The following is a 19,836-nucleotide window of genomic DNA, read 5'->3' as shown; positions in this document are numbered from 1 at the left end:
GCAGCTGCCTCGAACGATTGTTCCCGTCTCAATTATGATTCTAGTGCCTTCTATAGGCTGGCATGCAAAAAATCTTGCTTTTTCATACAACGACGGGCTCCTACATTTAGAACAACTACAACGCTTTCAACGCTCTATGTGCGGTAATGTAACACCTGTGTTTCGGTCCGGCGGGAAGCTGCGATGACGACAGTGTCAACGAACATCCTGCAAGCGTAAGGAGCAGGGCTCCTAAACATTTTTCTCGTAGTAGTTATTATTCATTCGGAATACCACCCCGCCGTGGTGGTCTAGTGGCTAAGGTACTCGGCTGCTGACCCGCAGGTCGCAGGATCGAATCCCGGCTGCGGCGGCTGAATTTCCGATGGAGGTGGAAATGATGTAGGTTCGTGTGCTCAGATTTGGGTGCACGTTAAAAAACCCAGGTGGTCGAAATTTCCGGAGCCCTCCACTACGGCGTGTCTCATAATCATATGGTGGTTTTGGGACGTTAAGCTCCACATATCAATCAATCCATTCGGAAAGCCAACAAGCAAGAAAACATGCCTATCAAGCGGCTAATTTGTCTGTGGTGAGATGTTTGAGATGTGTGGGAGTGCGGAAAAATGAACAGCAGGTAACCACGCCACCTTTAGTTCTTAAAGCAATTAGCTGTGACGTCATAGATTTGTTGGCATCTACTTGGGGCTCCTTTGTTTCTTAATAAGTATAACAATAAAATCAATTATTCCCCGAATGAGCCACACAATTGGCGTATTATGTTATCTGCAAGTTTCGTCGAGCCTATGTGGTCCAATGACAAAACAAAGAAGGTTTGGAAATTCGTGGCATCACGCTAGCATTCATGCCCAGCCATTTGTGCGGCAATTATTAAAATCAGATTTAGCTTCTTTTTTCTATTGATGATTCATGATGACGAAATACCGACAGTTTGACAAATATTATGTTATGAGCCTAAATTCGCTGAATATGATCGTGGCGGTATATCATTCTCATAGGCGGAAAGGCCACTTGTAGCCCAGGATTACAGACAGTTGATCTAAAATGATATACTGCTTCATTCTAGTGCACATTTAAAACAATAGCCTATAATTACTGCCGTGTCTGTCACTCTCTCACAAAAAGCATTACTATTCGGTGCTGTGGTTGCCAGAAGCCATATTGTATTCTTTGATTCATTGTTCTACCAATTCATCAACAACAAACGCAAGAGCGCATAGCCGCCCACATTGTAGAAATAGGCTGTATAGATGCGCAATGGTCATTTAACGCGATAGCGTTAAGAATGTAAAAACAGAGCAGCAGACAAGGACAGATGAATAGAATACACAGTGCTGCATAGCGTTAATGAACCCTTCATAACATTATTTACCAAATTTGACAGAAAATCCAATCTCGTCCGGTTTCGGCGGCGCTGTTCGTGAGGGCCAAATCCCGGCAAATGAAGAGAATGAAAGGTGAAGGTCAACCCGTAATCGAATCCAGACAGTTTGTGTGGCCGGCAAGCGTTCTACCGCAGGAGCACTCCATTGCTTGAAACTGCGTCGGAAAAAGGCCCTACACAGACGCCATATTGGGTGAGGAGTCACATGAACAGGTGTACTTTGTGACAGGAATGTAGGATGGCACCTGGCATCACACCATGCGAAATACGAAAAGAGTTTAAAAGCTGTCAAAATACTTAACGCCTGTACACGTAAACCGAACTTCTAAGAAATACACTGTAAGAGAGAAAAAAAAGAGTTTAAAATCTGCCTACTTATCTAAGAAGGATTAGCTATAATAAGGACCCTAGATTGGGAAGAGTTGGGGATGAGAGAATGAAGAGTATCTTAGTAACCTGCAATTCGCTGATAACATTGCCTTGATGAGTCACTCAGGGGATGAATTACAGCTCATGATTACTGAATTGGACATGGAAATCACAAGAGAAGGTCTGAAAATTAATATGCACAAAACCGAAGTAATGTGCAACAGTCTCGGAAGAAAGGAGCACTTGCGATAAATGGGGAGACGCTGGAAGTTGCTAAGGAATATGTCTACTTAGGACAGGTAATAACCACGAAGTTGAATCATGAGAATGAACTAACCAGAAGAATAAGGACGGGGAGGAACGCATTCGGCAAGCATTCTGAAAATATGAATGGTAATCTGCCACTAACTCTCAAGAGCAAGATATATAACAGCTTCATCTTACCGTTACTTACCTAGGGAGCAGAAACCTGGAGACACACAAAGAGGGTTCAGCTTAAATTGAGGACTATGCTGCAACCAATAGGAAGTAAAACGAAGGTTTCACCTAAACAGACAAGAAGAGAGCAGAGTGGATTAGGGAACAAACGGGGTTTAAGGATATCACAGTTGAAATCAAGAAGAAGAAATGGACATGAGCCGGGCACGTAACACGTTGGCAGGAAAACCACTGGTCATTATAGGTAACTGACAGGAATCCCAGAGAAGGCAAACGCGTGAAGGGGAGAAAGCAAGTTAGGTGGGCCGATGAGACATCCGCAGTAATAACGTGGCAGCAGACAGCCCAAGACCGGGTAGACTGGCGAATCATAGGAGAGGGATTTCCTGTGCAGTGGGTGTACTCAAGCTGCCGCTGCTGATGCTGATGATTCATAATTCTACACGATTATCATTATCAACCACAGCCTCAACGAATTTTACATAGATGCGTGTATTGCCATGCAGACGCGCAGTGGGTACTTCGAAAAATAGTGAATTCTAGTGTAACAGACACTTGGCAACTGCACTTGCTGTTTCTCACAAAAAACAACTTGCCTGCGCGGAAGGCGCAACTCAGTCACAGCGAGAGCTAGAAGAGCGGCCTTTCAGAGCCTTTTCTAAACACTCTTTGGGTAACTGCTTCAAACTCACTCGCTAGATACCGACTACGGCATTATTATTATTAATTTCTGGGTAGTAGAGCAGTATTCGTTATGCTAGCCTTCCTGATTCTTCTGAGAAGCGTTATATACGCTAAACACTTGCAAAAAGTTTCGCACCGATTGTTCATGCAGTGGCTGACGACAATGAAGAATTATTTCTGAAGTATATAGGTATGCGCCACCGTTAACTGTAGAACAAGAACAAGCTTTTGTAATTGTTTGGAGCGTCGGACAACCCGCTCGTTATGCTATTCGTATTGTGCGATGGCTGGTTGTTATTTTGCTCTTTTAAAACGCTTTATAAGTCGTACCAACACGATTGCTTTCCCGACATCAAGCCTGCCTTTAAGGAAAATTTGCCAAAATGTCACAAGCACGGGCGTAGCTCAGAGGTAGAATACTGGGCTGGCACCCAGCGGACCCGGGTGGGAGCCTCACACTGTCGTTGATACTAGTTGCTGTTTTTTCTTATTTGTAAGAAACGCTTGTAAGGCACGGGCATTCCTTTCATCCGAGTGCAGCGACGTCCCACCTCCTCGGCCGTGCACAGCGTCTCCTTAGAGCTTGTCCAGTTCCTTCATGGTATCTACCGGTCGCCTGGGGGTGGAGTTGTCCCGCCTGCCGAACACCAAAAGCGTCAACTGACGCGATTAGTAGAAGATCACTCGGTAGCCTCCATCGGCCTCGGCGTGTCCGTTCACTTCATCGACGCTGAAGTTAGAAGAAAACAGCCGGGCCATGGCTGGGTGCAGACTATAGGCATCCAGATGACCACTGCGTCGCAGACACAGCGCCGCTCTGACGCATGCTAGTACAAGCAGGAGCAGCATGAGACTAACCGCAAGGGCAATGGTGGCCTTGGGCTTCCGAACCTGGTGGACCGGAGGCGTATCACTCTGACTCTGCCAGAGGAACCCAACGCCAGATGACGTGTCGCAAAACATGCTGGCTTAGCGCTCGACTTCCACCTTTGTTCGGAGAGAACCTCGAAACGTGCCGAGTTGACCACGAATGGATGCGTTTCGAGAATATCGGTATGGGTGGTGGCACGAGCAAGGCACGGGGCACCGCTTCTGAGTGCAGAGAGCGCGTTCTGAAACGAACGACGACGATTGTGATCACTGTGATGGTGATTATGCCGTCAATTTAACAATTGGTTGCCACTTTGTACACTTCTCTTTGAATACATTTTAAATACAGAAAAACCGGAAGAAACAAGCAAGCAATACACGTGAACACGCGCAGAAAAAACAAACGCGAAATTGCAAATAAAAATAGGTTTCACAAGTGAGCGCTATATGAGACCACTTGATAGGTGGATGCCTAATTTTACTTAGTCAAAGTGAGCGTGCAAAAAGACGATGGCGGAAAACGAAGGAACACACTTTGCCTACTCTAACTTGATCATATTTCAGCTGTTAATGAATGTACTTGCGTGTGCCCTGTTTACGTTTGAACTAAAAGCCACCACCACTCATATGAATTGGTCCGGCTAGTTTCTGCAGTAAGAGAGCGCTGCAACGCACGCTGCAAAGACAGTTCAGTAATTATAAATTTTCTAAGGCCAGAAGTGGTGATGGGGGCAATTCCAATGACGTCCTCTCATTACGAAATCTGTTTGCAAGCATTGGGGTATAACATCCGCGTGCATAAACAATTCTGTTACTCGTAAAAAACGTTCTTAATTAAGATCATACTTGTTGTTAGAATCGTATGTATAACTGAGAACAAACTGCCATTGCAACAACAGTTCGACCCTTATAGTAAAGAACCTTTTTTTTTCTTCTTCATGCATTCATGTCATGTTTCAGGAGATTCCATCATCTGGAGCTTATTGGCTGTATGAGCATATCCTGTGACTTCCCTGCAGAATTGACACTGTAGATATACTAACATCGTCGCTTAGACAGGAGATCTTATTCAATTCGACTTTTTGTCGAGCTTCACAAAGCAAAAAGTCTTGTGTTTAGTTTTTATCCCACCCATGGGAATAACTCATACAGTTTAAAACTGCTAATTACCATATTTTTATCCATGTAGAACAGCAGACCAGTATCACTGGGAGTGAGTGTATTTGCCCAAAATACACTCAGGGTTGTTGCTCTACGGCATGCTGTCTCCGTCGTCATCATCATCATTGTGAGCCTTTCATGTCCGCTGCAGGATGCAGGCCTCTCCCAATGATCTTCAGTTTACCTTATCCTGTGCGGGCTCGTTCCATTCTATTCGTGCGAACTTCTTAATATCGGAACTCCAACTAAGTATGCTTTCCCGGACTGCGTTCCCTCTTCCTTGGTGACATTATGTTGGTGTTTACTGTCCACCGGCTGCCTGCCCTACGGAGTACGTGGCCGGAATTTACAAAAAATATTTTCATTTGGGGGTGTGGAGCGCTGTGTCCATGCCAGGGTGTGAACTGTTTTGTGCTGAATATGCGTGTACGTCATGTACAGTAAAAAAAACAAAAGCATAACACAGAAGTGTGGCTTTGCAGCAACGCTGTGAGAAAAAAAAGAGTGACAAGTGTCTTTTATGGCGGCAGTCTCTGGTGCTTGGTGAGGTTTTGGTTCACCTGGGTAGACTATGTCAGCTTTTAGTCGTAGACCCGCATGGCGTCAGTGTAAATCCGCAATCCACAACGATTGACTTGTTTGCCGTCGTCCACTTGACCAAGCCAACTGATGAGTAAAAGCGCACTTTTCTGTAGTGGGAATGTGTCTTCTCACTGTGCAGATGGTATGTTTCATCGAGAAGGCACACACAAGAAAGCTGTCTGCCGTTCCAATGAGCTCATTCAACTAGTTTTCATTAGTTATTCTCACATTATTTGATCGTTTGATATAGTTAAGATCATATATAAAATGTATCCCCGTGGTGTTTGTGCAGAAGAACCGTTTTGAGTGTGTGAAATGTCAGAAAAAAATAAATAAATAAGTAAACGATGACGACCTTTGCCGGACAGTGCGTAGTTATTATAAAGAGGCTGCTACATTTTTTCTTGCCCAATCCCCAGAGTGGGCATGTGTATGAGTCGACAGGTCACAAACAAACAAGCAGACAACTGGGCTAGGTGACAATGCGTTAGCGCGGGTGAGTACCGATGAGAGAAGAAAAGAGTCGCGTGCGTACATAAAAAAAGAAAATAAAGCAACCTTTTTTAAGAATGACCAAACAATCAAGCATTATTTTTAGGGGCGAAGCTCTTTAAATCGGCACCCGTTCATCCCTCGTTGTAGTGCGTAACCAGTTTTACGTTTTGACCTGCAAGGTGGGGCCGGTGGGAGATTTCTCCTGTGCGTTGTTGAACAATGAAAAATTCGCAGCGTGCGTGTTAACTAAAAGCCTAATTCTCCTGTCTCTTATTCCCCATTAGCAGCCATTAGCATGTACATTGAGCACTATCTGACAAGAAAGGTTTGCTACATTACACTCGCGGGGGGTAACCTTCTTGGTTTTAGAAAGGTTTAGCGAGCGTTGGGCCGCAGTGCCATGAATACGATGAGCAAGTATAAACCATGAACTCGAGGTGGTTAAAGGTCGGAAGTAGACAAGAAGCGGAAGCCGTAAGAAAGTGTGCGTGTGCCACCTCTCGTTTAGTCCTTGAAATGTCCGCTGGATGGAGGTGCTTCTATATGCGGAATATATGATGAAAAGATGCGAGATAGTGGTACTTGGAGTGTTGACTAGATGGACGAACGGACACACAGATAGATGCATGGACGGACGCACGAATGGCTGCACGGATGGATGGACGCATGGACGGACGCAGGGGTGGATGCATGGATGAACGCAGGGACGGACGCACAGATGGACGTGCGGACGCACGGGTGGCCACACAGACGCACGCATGGACAGACGGATGCTTCGCCCCACTCTTCATCATTCACCCCGTGAATATGCTGCCATTTTTTATCATATAATGTGTTAATTTTCTTAGGAAAAATCTTCTACAAGTGGGCCTAATAGAATACTTTGGTTTTTATTGTTTTTAAAATTCTGTCCTTGAAGACTTTCTCGTTTTCACCGGGATATCCTTCGTCTGTTGAAACTTTTTAAAATTTATACGAGGCAGCTTTCACCACAGATGTCTAAATTAGTGTCAATAATTTCTTACCTTTTTACAATTCAATATACATAAAATTGTCATGTGATCACTTTTATCAATAAATTTTTTGTTTCTTGGTTAATTGCCAGAGATGTAGGGAGCCATAAATATACGCCATCATCATAATCAACAACGGTATTCGTCATTCGGGGCGATTGGGTGGCCAGGCCCGTGTGTCAACGCTCTGGGACGCGGTCCACGAATTTGAGCAGCGGGCTTCAAGTGGCCGCTGATGTCCTCCGCCCCGGACGCTTCGCTCTCATAAGACACATGCTCCTTTGACAATCTTCGGGAGCCAGGTCCAACCTCTCCGAAGCTTCCACTCCTTTGTGCCTCGCCGTGTCACCATGCCTCATCAGCGCGCTTCGCCCGAGCCGATGGGCGAATTTGGGGTATACACGTCTTGTCCTAGAGTTTTGTCGGTTGCGCGTGACATTGGTGCTTCGGTTTTCGTTCCGCCTGTGTATTGGTTAGAAGGTTAGAATTTCGTAACTCTAGAAAAATTACTGGTGACTCCCAGTTTACTTAACTACGCTTATTTTCTAACTTTAGCTTTAATTTTTACAAGTTCTTCATAAATATTCTCTGATAATCTGCCGACACACACACGAGCACATATATAAGAGAGGCAAGCAAATGTCGCGTTCCCCTTGATCATGAGCATCTGCAGGCACATTTTTTAAAATACCCAATATATACTACAACCCTTTTGTACCGCAATAGTGTGCCAGCAAGCTCAATATGCGAAGCATCCCTCGACAACAAAATGATCTGAAAGCGTGCAGCTGAAAATGGGTGCATGAAATAATTCGTTTCATAAACAAGAAGAGGCATTTATTAATTGGTGTAACTTAAAAGTGGTTTCCATCTCATTTTTTATCGTGAAACTGGAAACCGACGCGCGCAACGCGTGTATTGTATTGCGTTCTATGGCGCCCTGGTTCCGCCCTGTTTTTCCTCTAGCAATATGGCTGCCGGCGGCTTCACTTGCTCCCGTTGGCGGCGGCCGGGACTGCCAATTCAGAGGTTCTATAGAACCTCCTTGGTTCACCCTAACAGCGGCTGGCACTTCACCTTCCAAACGTCTGTCAATCTTGCCAAAGAAATAATCATAACAGGAGCTACCTTAAAACCAATACATATCCCCGATTTCAGTACATAAACGCCTTACTTTCCACCTACCAGCGTGCACAATAAATACACGTAAAAGATTGCTAAAACAGCTTTTGTATAAATGCCAAGTTTATCAGTAAAAGCCGTCTCGTGCCCTACTTAGTTAATACAGTCATTAACACATTTTATCGAGTTGTCATGTGGCAAAAAGAAAAGGTCTTCAATATCCATACCTAAAGCTTTACACTCACCGCGGTTCTCTTTTGAAAGGAATGGAATTAGTGACTGGGAAACACGCACAACGAAAGCGCTTGAAAAACTCAAAGATGTTAAGCAGTTCTACAAATATTTAGACACAGAGACTTGCAAAGCGCATTTTTCCGAAGCAATTTTCTGAAAAAGAATCTTGTTATGAGTTTTTACTGAAAAGAACACTTTTAAACGTAAATGCCAACAGTTTGTTGCTTAAATACCGATGGTTTAAGTGTTACCACCCTAAAGTTCCTTTTCATGGCAGTTAATGCTTATTTTGATAAATTACGGTACTGTAAACTTGAAATTTCTTTCCTTATCTGAAAAAAAAAACTGACTGGAGTTTTTTCTCTCCACAATAACTAATTAGAGACCGGATAAGATCAGGATATTTGAGATGCATAATATATCCCTTGATACTGGCAACACAGTCTCAAACGCATGAAGTGCTTGCGCTCTTCTTCAGTAACTAGTCCAGTGAGAGTACGCGCCAAACTTCGACGGGAATTTTGTTCAGCATGCACTGCTCTAAATGTAAACTTAACCCAAAATTCACGGATACTGTTATTTTGGCGCACAGCAATGACAAGAGCAGAACAACTATCATGGAAGCTTACAGTATGATGGGAGCGTTTGGCGCATGCGTTAGCTGCTCTTTTATAGACCCTTTCCACAAATACGCCACCTGACGGTGAGCTTTTTGTCAGTTTCGCTTCGCAAAGAAGCGAGGGATAGCTAGCGCCATTATGAGGGCATGGAAAGCGAGCCGTCAAATGCGTGAGTGCTGTGATGTTTGTGTTGGTGGCTAGTTCTCCATATCATCCGTTGCAATCACACCGCTTTCTAGCTAGAACGAGCTCCTAGTACTCCCCGATAAGTTTTTTGAGCTGCTTCCCCTATTGCAAAAACAGCGTGATGCCAGTACGTTTTTTGGCACCGGTACACGCCGGAGACGCTGGTACACGCTTGTAATCACTGGCCCTTCGCTGGGCGCACTGGGAAAAAGCTGTGTAGCACTGGTAGGCGCACTGGCTCATTCGCTGTGATGCTGGGATGCTGGTGCGCACTGCGAAGCGCTGGAAGCGCTGGAAGTTTCACTGGCAAGCGCTAGTGAATACTGGAGCACTCACTATTTCTACCAGCGTAGCTGCACCATGCATGTTATTGTAGCGTGTGCCATGGTTTGTTTCGCTGTCGTTGAATATAAAACGCTTGATTCGATGGCAGGGAGAGATGCTACCCTAACAGAAACCGAGCATACGTAATTTGTTTAACAGATACCGAGCATACGTAAGCGGTCTTACCTAGTGCCCGGCCCAGCGAGCTTTAAACCTGTCATGCCAGCCGCGTTGGTATATATGTTACCGGCGCTTCTTGCTTCGTGTACACACAACTTTAAAGTGTGAGAATAACTGTAAAGTATAGTTTAGACATCCATGAACCTAAATCAACTATTCTGTCTTGTGTCGATGTTCGCACAAGGAGCGCTGACGATCGAACGTCGCGCTTTCAGCTATGCAGGCTGTCACCGAAAGCTGCCAGCCGCACTTAGCCGGTACTTCTCCACCTGATATGTAACAACACGCAATTTTCAGTTGGTAATTTAGTACGCCGTCGTGAACTCACTCCCTGGCATAGGTTTTCAGCGGATTGCATTGGTATTTCTATGAGTGTTTTTTATTTGTCGCTATTGATATAACTGTATATATCTCTACACTGGCACGCCCGCTGTTTACTGCCAGCGGATGCCAGAAGAACGGCTCTCGCTCGCCATCGCCACTCCGTAAATGCATATCTGGCATTCATTAAACCTTCCACTTACTTCAGGTACAATTTAGGTAACAGTTAGAAATATTGCGAAGCTCAAACGCAGAAACTTCAAGCATCACAACTCAGCTGCTTCGAAAGCATCCTTACCCAGTGTTGTCCCAGCGAGGCCTATCGTGCCGCCCGCGTTGGTGCACCTGCTGCCAGTGCTTTTTACTTCAAGTAGGCACAATTATAAAGTGTAAGAATGACTGTAGAGCACAGTTTAGACATCCCTGAGCCTAAATCAACATTTATTCGCATGTGTGGTACCCGCACAAGGAGCGGTGACGATCGATGTGTCGTGCTTTCAGCAACGTAGGCTGTCACCGAAACCTTCCTTCTGAGCGCAGGAGGCGGTACTTCTCTGACTAGTACGTAAGAACACGCAATTTTGAGTTGGCAGATTGGTACGTGTTAGTGAACTAACATACTGGCATAGTTTTTCAGCGGATTGCATTATTCATTTCTTCGGCGGTTACTTAGTTGCAAGTATGGATATAACTGCAAATATGTAATCTGGCACGCCAGATGTGTACTGCTACATCGTCGCTTGCGCGAAAGAAAATACTCAATATTCACTCGTGTGCGTGGATATCTACCAAACAAGACATGTAAATCATCTGCACTTGTTGACCAGTAGCAACTGTTACAAACGACTATCAAAGGATAAAAGACTATCGGCAGCAACAGCGGACAATCTGTGGCTCCTCCTCCAGTCAATTTGAGATTTTTCAGAGTTAAGATGCAGACGTTGTAAAAACTTAGCGCTCTTGCTAATAATATCTGCACGTCATTCGGTGCCCGGAAGCTGTTTGTCACTGTTCGAATCAAGACACAATTGTTAATTGGAAAGGAATATCATCTCAGTCTTGACTGTGCGACTTGTAAACATGAAGTTGAACAGCGCGTTCTCCGGATGAACAGCCGTTTTACCACCCCTACGAGCACGTTCTGGCATGGCGTAGTGGGTAGCATACACGGTTAGAGTTCAGGAGGTAGCAAGTTCAAATCCCGTCAAGCGGTGGTTTATTTCTGTTAATTTTAATTTTCTTAATTTATTAAGATTGTGCGTTATTTTACTTATATATTCATTCATTTATGTCGAATGGGCGCCCCCGTTTTAACCCTAGGGAGCCATTTTGGGCAGAGTACTGCCAGTGGACGCTGCCGCTCCAGCGTCCCAACACCTGGGCTGGGAGGCGCTGGTACCAGCGCCATACTGGGCCCATAATCAGGCATGGCGCTGGACGCTGGTACCCAGTGGCGCTGGTTTTCGCAATAGAGTCCACTGCCTAATGAGCAACATTTTGTACCCTTTAATGGGTTGGACGAGCAGTTTGGCTTGTTATGACTGGCAATGCATGGATCTGGCATGCAAGAAACTCTCATCGGCATGCCCTCCCGACTCGGTTCACGTCCTGCAGGAACGCAATAGGTGTCTGTGTGCGCCGCAAGAAACGCGCTTCAGCGTCGCTGGGACACACAGCGTGCTTCGTCTGCTGTGGTGTCCTCACAATGGCGGCAGACTGTAGTTCGCGTTTGCGGCACTAGCCCTTTCAGCCCTGAATTTTTCATTTTGGCCAGATACACTTTTTGCGCGCGTTTTTCTCGTAGTTAGGACCTCAGAAGACTACAAGCAAAAAATTGAGCCACTAGTATAAGCATTTTCGGATTAATTAACGTGGCATCAAATGAGGTAATTAGAGCCCAGTGATTGGAAAATGAAAAAAGTGGCTTATTTTTTCTACCAATTAATTATGCACACACAATGGAAACCAACGTCTAACTTTTCAGCGTAATACTCACTTAAACAGCTTCGGTACGTCGTCCCGAAAATGGCGCTTACCCGCCTCAATTTACGCGCTTCGGCTTCACGGAAGACGTCGGTCACGCTTCTTCTTGTTTGTGGCTGCTACCTCCACAAACGTGCCGCACTATTGGTGTCAATTGCAGTGGGGATCATTGAAGAACTCTGTCTCCAAGAATGAGCTGTATTGGTTACGTTTCCAAGATGCTAGGGGAAAATTTGTGCGGTGCCGATTGACACCGCCAGGGCCGAAAGGGCTAGGGGTGCCCTTTTTCGAAAAGGATCAATAGCACTCACGGATAGACAAGCGGCATGTTTAGCGACACAGATATAAATTTTAATGGATCACAAGGGTCATCTTGTGTTTTAAGTACGCACTGTGAACAGGATATCGCTATAGCGTTCAAATTTAAAAGTGAAGCTTAAGAATCCTCCAATTTTTATTCACGTTTTTGGAAAATAAGTGTTGATTTAATTTATTATTCGATATTAAAAAAGAAGTATTCTGAATTGCATATTTTAGTCAGTACCGAAAGCAAAGCGTAAGAATCCTCCAATTTTTATTTACTTTTTTGGAAAATTGGCTGTTGATTTAATTTATTAGCTATTAATAACAAACAAGTAGTCTTAATTTTGCATTTGAGTCAGCACCGAGTTTCTTGTAAAAGTTATAATGTTTTTTTTTTGCTATAATCTCACGTATTCTTAAATTTCAGATGATTCTTGACCACTTCATTCTTGGCAAATCCCCACAGTGAGTGTGAGCCACAGAAGAAGGTGAACAAGAACAAAAACAAGATGAACTCTTTTCGGCTCAGAAATTAAGTGATTCTAGCGCAGTCAGCTGTGACGATCCGTGATGTGGGTTGCCTTCTTCGTCCAGTCCGCCTCAGACAACCTGGTCTTCTCGAGGTATGCTCACCCGGGATATGCACCAGTCAATATTTCCGTCGACGTTACGACAGGTTAACTGATCGCTGCAGTTATCGAGAAGGCGTCTATGTCCGCCGACAAGCTCTTGAACCAGAGTGTCCGTGAAGATAAATCTTCAAGTCTCCCTTTTCAACCACCTTGTGACATCGAAGCTAGAGAAAGTGGCACCGGAGCTATCTTCCCATGCAGAACTCTTCGTTGTTCTTCAGGTAATTCAAGCTCGGTAGAAACAAGTTTTCTAACAAGAATAAATCATTCAGACCCTTTTATCTGCTTTGAGCCCGAAAGAGAGCCGTCCTACTCAGGTTGTGAAACCTGAAAGCTTTGATAGTTTCAGTGATCAAAGACAGTGATTACGGTCTTTGAATAAGCCTGTAGACCAAACGGTTATGACAGAGATGAACAGTGAGTGAAACATAAGCTTACGTTTTTTTTTACTGCAGGTGGTAACCGTCCAGTTAGCAACCTTACTGCCAGGAAAATTACTATACCTAAAGTTACCAGCTACAGGGAAGTAGGTATACAAAGTTAGTAACGTAATAACTATGACAGTCACTGCCTCACTCGGATTCAAACTGGCCAAAATATTTGTCGCTTCGACTTACTCAGACTCGAGTTCACTGCTTTATCACAGTTTGACTGAATGAGTTGACTTATGAGTTCTTCGGTTATCAACACTAGTGCAATATCATTACCCAGCAGCATGTTTCGATTTGTTCGGTTTATATGTGCCATTAGCAAAGTCACACAAAGCCAAATTATTAAAAAACAAAAGGTCTGATAAAAAAAGTGAGACCGTACGATTTCTCGGTTTCCGCGGTTTACCGTACCAAAGCAGCATAACCTGCATGTGGAAGACGTGATTGTATAAATGAATTTTTCTTTTGCTCAAACCAGGAATCGTTCTTTCTTAATAGGATTGCCATGACAAATACACACCACAATGACATATTCAAATAGCAATCTATGCATCAATTTACACAGATGCACAACCATAAATGGGGATGTGCACAGAGAGAGAAAGAGAGAGAGAGAATATAAGGCTCCTCTACTTGTAATACGCGCGCCATCAGAGAGCACAATACTGCTATTCACCAATAATCAAGCAAGTTAGTTTGCCTGAGTATTCTATAAGACTGCCGTAAATAAAAAATAACGTGCAATGACCTGTAGACGTAAGTACCATTGCATATATTTTTACAGTAGTAAAGTGGTCGCAAAACGTAGAAAGTTGTGATGAGACTTAGGTCGGCAGGAAGTTATTTAGAGCTCATTTCTCAGTCGTGAAACATACCTCGCCCTTAGGGCTCACTAGAACTCCCACCCATCTATGTTTTCCCCCAGCCGGACTCACTCGGAATCAAACTGGCCGAAATATACGTCCTTTCTACTTACTCAGACTCTAACTCACTGCTCGATCACAGTTGGACTGAATGAGTGAATTTACGAGTTCTTAGCGTGCTTTTGGCCATTTAATCCCAAATGTTTATGGTTTTAACACCGATATATCACGTATACAATAATGTACTTGGTGTTTTTTGTCTAGTGTATTTAAATGTGAGTTATTAGGTGTTGCAATCCACTATGAACATTTTTATTGAAAGTGGTAACTCACACAAGATGTTTCTAACAAGGCCACTCTTCGGAAAATAATGGGAGGAAGGTCTAGGCACTGCCTTCCCATCCCCGTAACTCATGCGTAAGGTATGCTACATTGATGTGTGAGCGGGCATAAATAGCATAAACATGATCTGGCCTAAGGCTGATAGAAATGCTGAAGCTGAGGAGATGTGGAACTCATTCAAGCTGACTCCTAAAATACGTATAGCTCGCCCTAGGGGCTCACTCGGACTCACAATTATCTAAGTTTTCCCCAACCGGACTCGCCTGGACTCCGAATAAATAAATTTTTTCTCAATCGCTCTCAAACGCAAACTCGCCAGAATATTACTCACTAGGAGTCACTCAGACTCACGGCTAAGTCCTAGTCTGAGTGAGTCTGGGTGAGTGGACTCGTGAGTGAGGTTGCCGACCTATGCTTGGATATATTAAATGTTGAAGTTAGTAACCTTTTACTAACTTACTTTTTATCAGCGTGTATGATGTGGCTTATTTACGTAAAACACTATATTCGAAAGTTTTGACGCCTATCACGCCACTTTCAAACATGAGCACAGTTGAGAGATTAAGAAAAGCTTCTATGCCCCCGCCGCGGTGGTCTATGTGGCTAAGGTACTCGGCTGCTGGCCCGAAGGTCGCGGGTTCGAATCCCGGCTGTGGTGGCTGCATTTCCGATGGAGGCGGAAACTTTGTAGGCCCGTGTGTTCATATTTGGGTGCACGTTAAAGAACCCCAGGTGGTCGAAATTTCCGGAGCCCTCCACTACGGCATCTCTCATAATCATATGGTGGTTTTGGTACAAACCCCACATATCTATCCAAGAAAGGCTTCTATAATGTTTCGTAGTGCCTATAAATGCCTATTTTCGGCCATTGTGCCTAAATGAACGTAAATGCCCACAGAAATACCTACATCAAAATTTACCCCTATATTTAAATTATTGAACCTCAATTTTTTATTTCAAGTGTAGTTTGATACCTCTTATTCATGTTACAGAGCAACATTAACTGTTCGGAACTGTATCATGGTCAATGAACTACTCTGGTTCAGTAAACTCCAGAAAAGAAATATTAAGGCTGTAGCCCTGAAGGCATTCACTCGCGTGCGCTCGGTCAAGGAGAAATTGCCGTACGTACTCATTCCTCCAAAGTTTATCGTCACACGGCTAGAACCTGTCGAGCATCGCAGTTGCTACTTTTCAGACATCAAGGTTGGCTTTTCTGGTTAAGGTAGGGCGCCAGTCAGAAATGTCTCTGACTCTGAGGATTGCCTCCAAGGAAGCCTCACTCATACTTGTGAGAAAACTTTACGTTCCTCGTGAGTTCTATCAGGAAACTTGAACGTTCGGGAGAAACAAACATTGAAGAATAGCCACCGTTTCTGAAAAACTAGTAGCCAAAAAGGCACGAATGAATTTACGATAGGTATTTCAAAATAATTGGGGATTTTCTGTCCATGAACGAATTTTAGAGATACCTTGCTCGTGAGCACTACAGGAGGCCAGCGTCAGTTAAGCCATCGAATGTTACCGATTACAACTACTTCCAATAACATGGGATGACTTCGAGCAGCGTGAATCGTACGAGCTGATCCTCAGTGAGAGGCGATAAAACTTTGAACCTGGAGACCTGGTAGTTTGGTATTCTTTCCACAACTCTTGAAGTGATTATTAGACTACGTTCTGCGTGCTCTACAGACCGGTTTCTTCAAACATGCGCACTTAAAATGGGCAGAAGTGTAACTGGCAGTGTTAAGCCGCCTTGCCTGATTGATTGATTGATTGATTGATTGATTGATATGTGGGGTTTAACGTTCCAAAACCACTATATGATTATGAGAGACGCTGTAGTGGAGGGCTCCGGAAATTTCGACCACCTGGGGTTCTTTAACGCGCACCCAAATCTGAGCACACGGGCCTACAGCATTTCCGCCTCCATCGGAAATGCAGCCGCCGCAGCCGGGATTTGAACCCGCGACCTGTGAGTCAGCAGCCGAGTACCTTAGCCACTAGACCACCACGGCGGGGCAAGCTGCCTTGCCTGTGCAGTTAGAATAACGTCAGTGTATATGAGAAAATTGGCAGAGTTGCCCCTAGCTGCCCTGAAGTAAGAACACGTCGATTTCCTGATATATGGTTATCTTTTATGCATTCATTTGATCTCTGTTTTTGCAGTGTCTTAATTTGAGTGCGCCAGTCAAACATAATGTAGTGCTTCAGTATTCCCGACTTTGAAGTATTCAGTATTCCCCACTTTCAGTATTCCCCACTTTGATCAGTATTCCCCACTTTGAACTATTCATTTTTATGCCTGTCTAACTTTATGCGACGCTCGGGTAAGCAACAGTGCCCACTGAACATGAGTGTGAGCAGTGTGTTCGTTGATCATTTTTAAGTGTTTGGGATGATACGAACTACTAAGGCCTTTGTGTCATCATAAAAAATAACGTTTTTTTGTTTTCCAGCCGTAGATACAGATCACTTAAGTCTTCCTTTTAAATTACTGACATTTGTGAAACAGCAATTATGCCAATATTTCCTACGTTAGAGGACCAAAACGTCGTTCTGCCTGCCTGTTGGCGCCTAAAATGGACATTTAATGGCTAAAAATCCGGCCTTGGTTCATTAATACCTTTGTCAGCCTAATTAACACCACTGATAGACGCATGCTTCTACAAATGACCTCAAATTTGCCCTATCTTGTGCGAGCTGATTTAATTTTATGCCTGCGATCTTTCTCATTTCATCCCTTTATCTAGCTCGCTGCCATTCTGGACTGCGTTTGCTATTGCTTCGCTTCCGTTGAAAACTTCAAATGATGTGCCCTCTGCTTTCCTCGGCATGATTATCTGTTGCGTTCATTATCGGGATGGTTTAACAAAACAATCTGTCTGGATTGATTTGCCTTCTTTTGTTCAAAGTCTTTTGTTTAACAATGGTCACATGACAAAGGCGCTAAAGAATACACACGATGCGTCGAAAACAAAACGAGTCAAACGATTTTCATTGTTTTTAGAGTGATAAAAACGTGCAGAGCATTCATTTAAAAAAACGAGTGGCGACGTTATTGCGATTAACTCTCTATCTCACTATGACTGTGCACTTGTGCGACATGCTGAGTATGTTTTGATGATGAATATGACGATTGGCACATGGCCAGTGATTCAAGTTTTCGTGACAGGAAAACGTTCTATGCGACCATTAAGAGATATACGGAAGTGCATGAAGTATTCTGTAATCGCTTATCTGATAATTAAGTACAAGATGAAACGGACAAACATGGTATCTGCTATATGATTTGAAGGAGGCGAAGGAAGATTGATAAGGGGACCGCTGCAATACGCGGACCCCCGAAGCCACATTATCATTTGGTGGGCAGCTCCTGGCTCGATAGTTTTGTTTCACTGAAGCTCTGGGGGATCTGGAGGCAAGTAAGGTGCTTCAAGTTTTTGGGTGGATCTCGTGCCATCAGTGATTGCGTATACCACTTGAAACTTGACGATTTAATGGTGTGTGATTCGCTCATTGCTAGTACGATTGACTAGGAGGTAACACATCATATTTTGGGTTCGATTCATTCAGTGGTCAGCCATTTATAGGAGTAGATTTGGTTTAGGTGTGGTTCAGAAGTAGATCACATGAGGCACACTCACGAGCAGTTTCTACAACACTGCGATGGACATACTAATTGTGATAGCATACCAAATAGCTGAAACAACTAAACTAACAAATTAATAAGGTTACTATGGTTGGAAGATCACAGAAGTTAATAAGTTTAATGCATATTCAACTTAATATTTCTGATGACGAAACACCCTGGTTCCGTCCATTATAATCTCTTCTTTATGTTCTTATTCCAACAGCGTTCCATCTACGTTGTGAAGCATGAAGGTGTGGGTCGTAGTGGCGAGCATCGCCGCAGCAGGTATGTATGACTGAATGTAAGAACAGCGCAACGTAGAAGTAGTTATTTCGTAACTACGGAAGCGAAAAAACAAGGCGGTATGTATGAGTGCGAATAACGCGTGTAGAAAGTACTAACAGAATTAATGTGAACTCGAGAAATTATTCCAAACACAAACGTACTTCATTAATGTTCAACTTTGGCTTGCTGGTGCATATAAACTTTTTTTAGGAGGAATGAAGAAAAGTATACGTCCCAAGTTTTTGTCTCTTCAATCCATTATTTGGCCCTCATCCTAACAAAATGTATATTCTACACTAATCAAGGCCGGCAATTAGGCCAAGGAAGCCACGTAGCATGGCGTCCCGTAGTGATCGTGTTACGTGGCGCCAGCTCGCCTTCTGATCTCCGAAGTACAAGAGTTGAAAACATTCTAGGAGCCCTCCCCCAATCGGGGAATCGGAGCAAGCGACGCTTGACCAAATTTTTCTGCTTTTTTATTCTTTTCTAGACAGCGACCCTTCCCAAAATAATCTATTATTTTTTGAGAGGGGTTGGTGGCATCGGCGTGGTGTCTTTGACGTTCTCTCCAGCTTTTGTCAGTCTGTAAAACGACCCTGCTAAAAGCTATCATGTGATAATGGTTAAGTAATTCAATTTTCTTGAGGTCAGATTTTTTTCTAAACGTGTAATTCCTGATATAGACCTAACGTACTGTCCAGCAGATTACTTTTAGTCAGCGAACACGCACGAAATATTATCATAAAGCACCCACAGCAAGTGTGCTGCTTCCTTCTTCCCGTCTTTCTTGCGTTGACGGTAAAACGCAGTTATATGCTTTAGTTCAGTTATTATGGAACACGCATACGTGCGTCGTCTGGTGTTGAAGGCACTCGCTTTCAGACGGTGGAGAATCAGGTTCAAACCCGAGTACCAGGGGGGAAAATTGTTTTATTTATTTATTATTTATTTGTGATGCACGCCAGCTGTGGATGGAAAGGGTTTTTCGGAACACCACCTGCTACGCAGGTCAGTCAATACGAGCTTCGCCTGCATAAAGGTGTGCAAATCGCGGCTTTGTTTGCGACTCAATCGTACGCGAATCGAATTGTGGCACTACAGAAAATAAAATAAAGTGCATAATTTTTGAGGAGTAAAAAGTTCTAAATTATAGAAAGTGATGTTTTCAGATGTAATATTTAAAACAGGAATGGAATATCTAGAAAAAATAAGCTGATTGTTCGCATTTATGGTAATTTTCACAGAGAGCGAAAGATTCTCGTACTTTCACTGAAGTGTGACTCCCCGAGTGATACCGTTTGCTGCACTGCATAAACTCTCATGTTTTTTGCCTTTATTCCTTTGAGGGCATTTGTCGTAGTTTTACAGCAATATATATTT

The 19,836-nt window shown here is 43.7% G+C and overlaps 1 protein-coding gene across 3 annotated transcripts in view; it reads left to right on the top strand.

Annotated features, from left to right (window-relative positions):
* Positions 1-17,862: 17,862 nt before the first annotated feature.
* LOC119160968 (uncharacterized) overlaps positions 17,863-19,836 on the top strand; it is a 31,383-nt gene continuing 29,409 nt past the window's right edge. Inside the window, exons 1-2 of one of the 3 annotated variants that reach the window (XM_037413258.2) lie at positions 17,863-17,958; positions 18,395-18,456. In XM_037413258.2, coding sequence (XP_037269155.2) covers positions 18,417-18,456 — 40 coding nt within the window. In that variant the 5' untranslated portion in view covers positions 17,863-17,958; positions 18,395-18,416. Of the gene's footprint in view, positions 18,041-18,394; positions 18,457-19,836 lie in introns of all 3 variants that reach the window. The other 2 variants (XM_037413261.2, XM_037413259.2) reach the window with 2 other exon arrangements.

This window comes from Rhipicephalus microplus, chromosome X (genome assembly GCF_043290135.1).
Source record: "Rhipicephalus microplus isolate Deutch F79 chromosome X, USDA_Rmic, whole genome shotgun sequence".
Lineage (NCBI taxonomy): Eukaryota > Metazoa > Arthropoda > Arachnida > Ixodida > Ixodidae > Rhipicephalus > Rhipicephalus microplus.
This window is presented reverse-complemented; position numbering and strand designations above follow the sequence as displayed.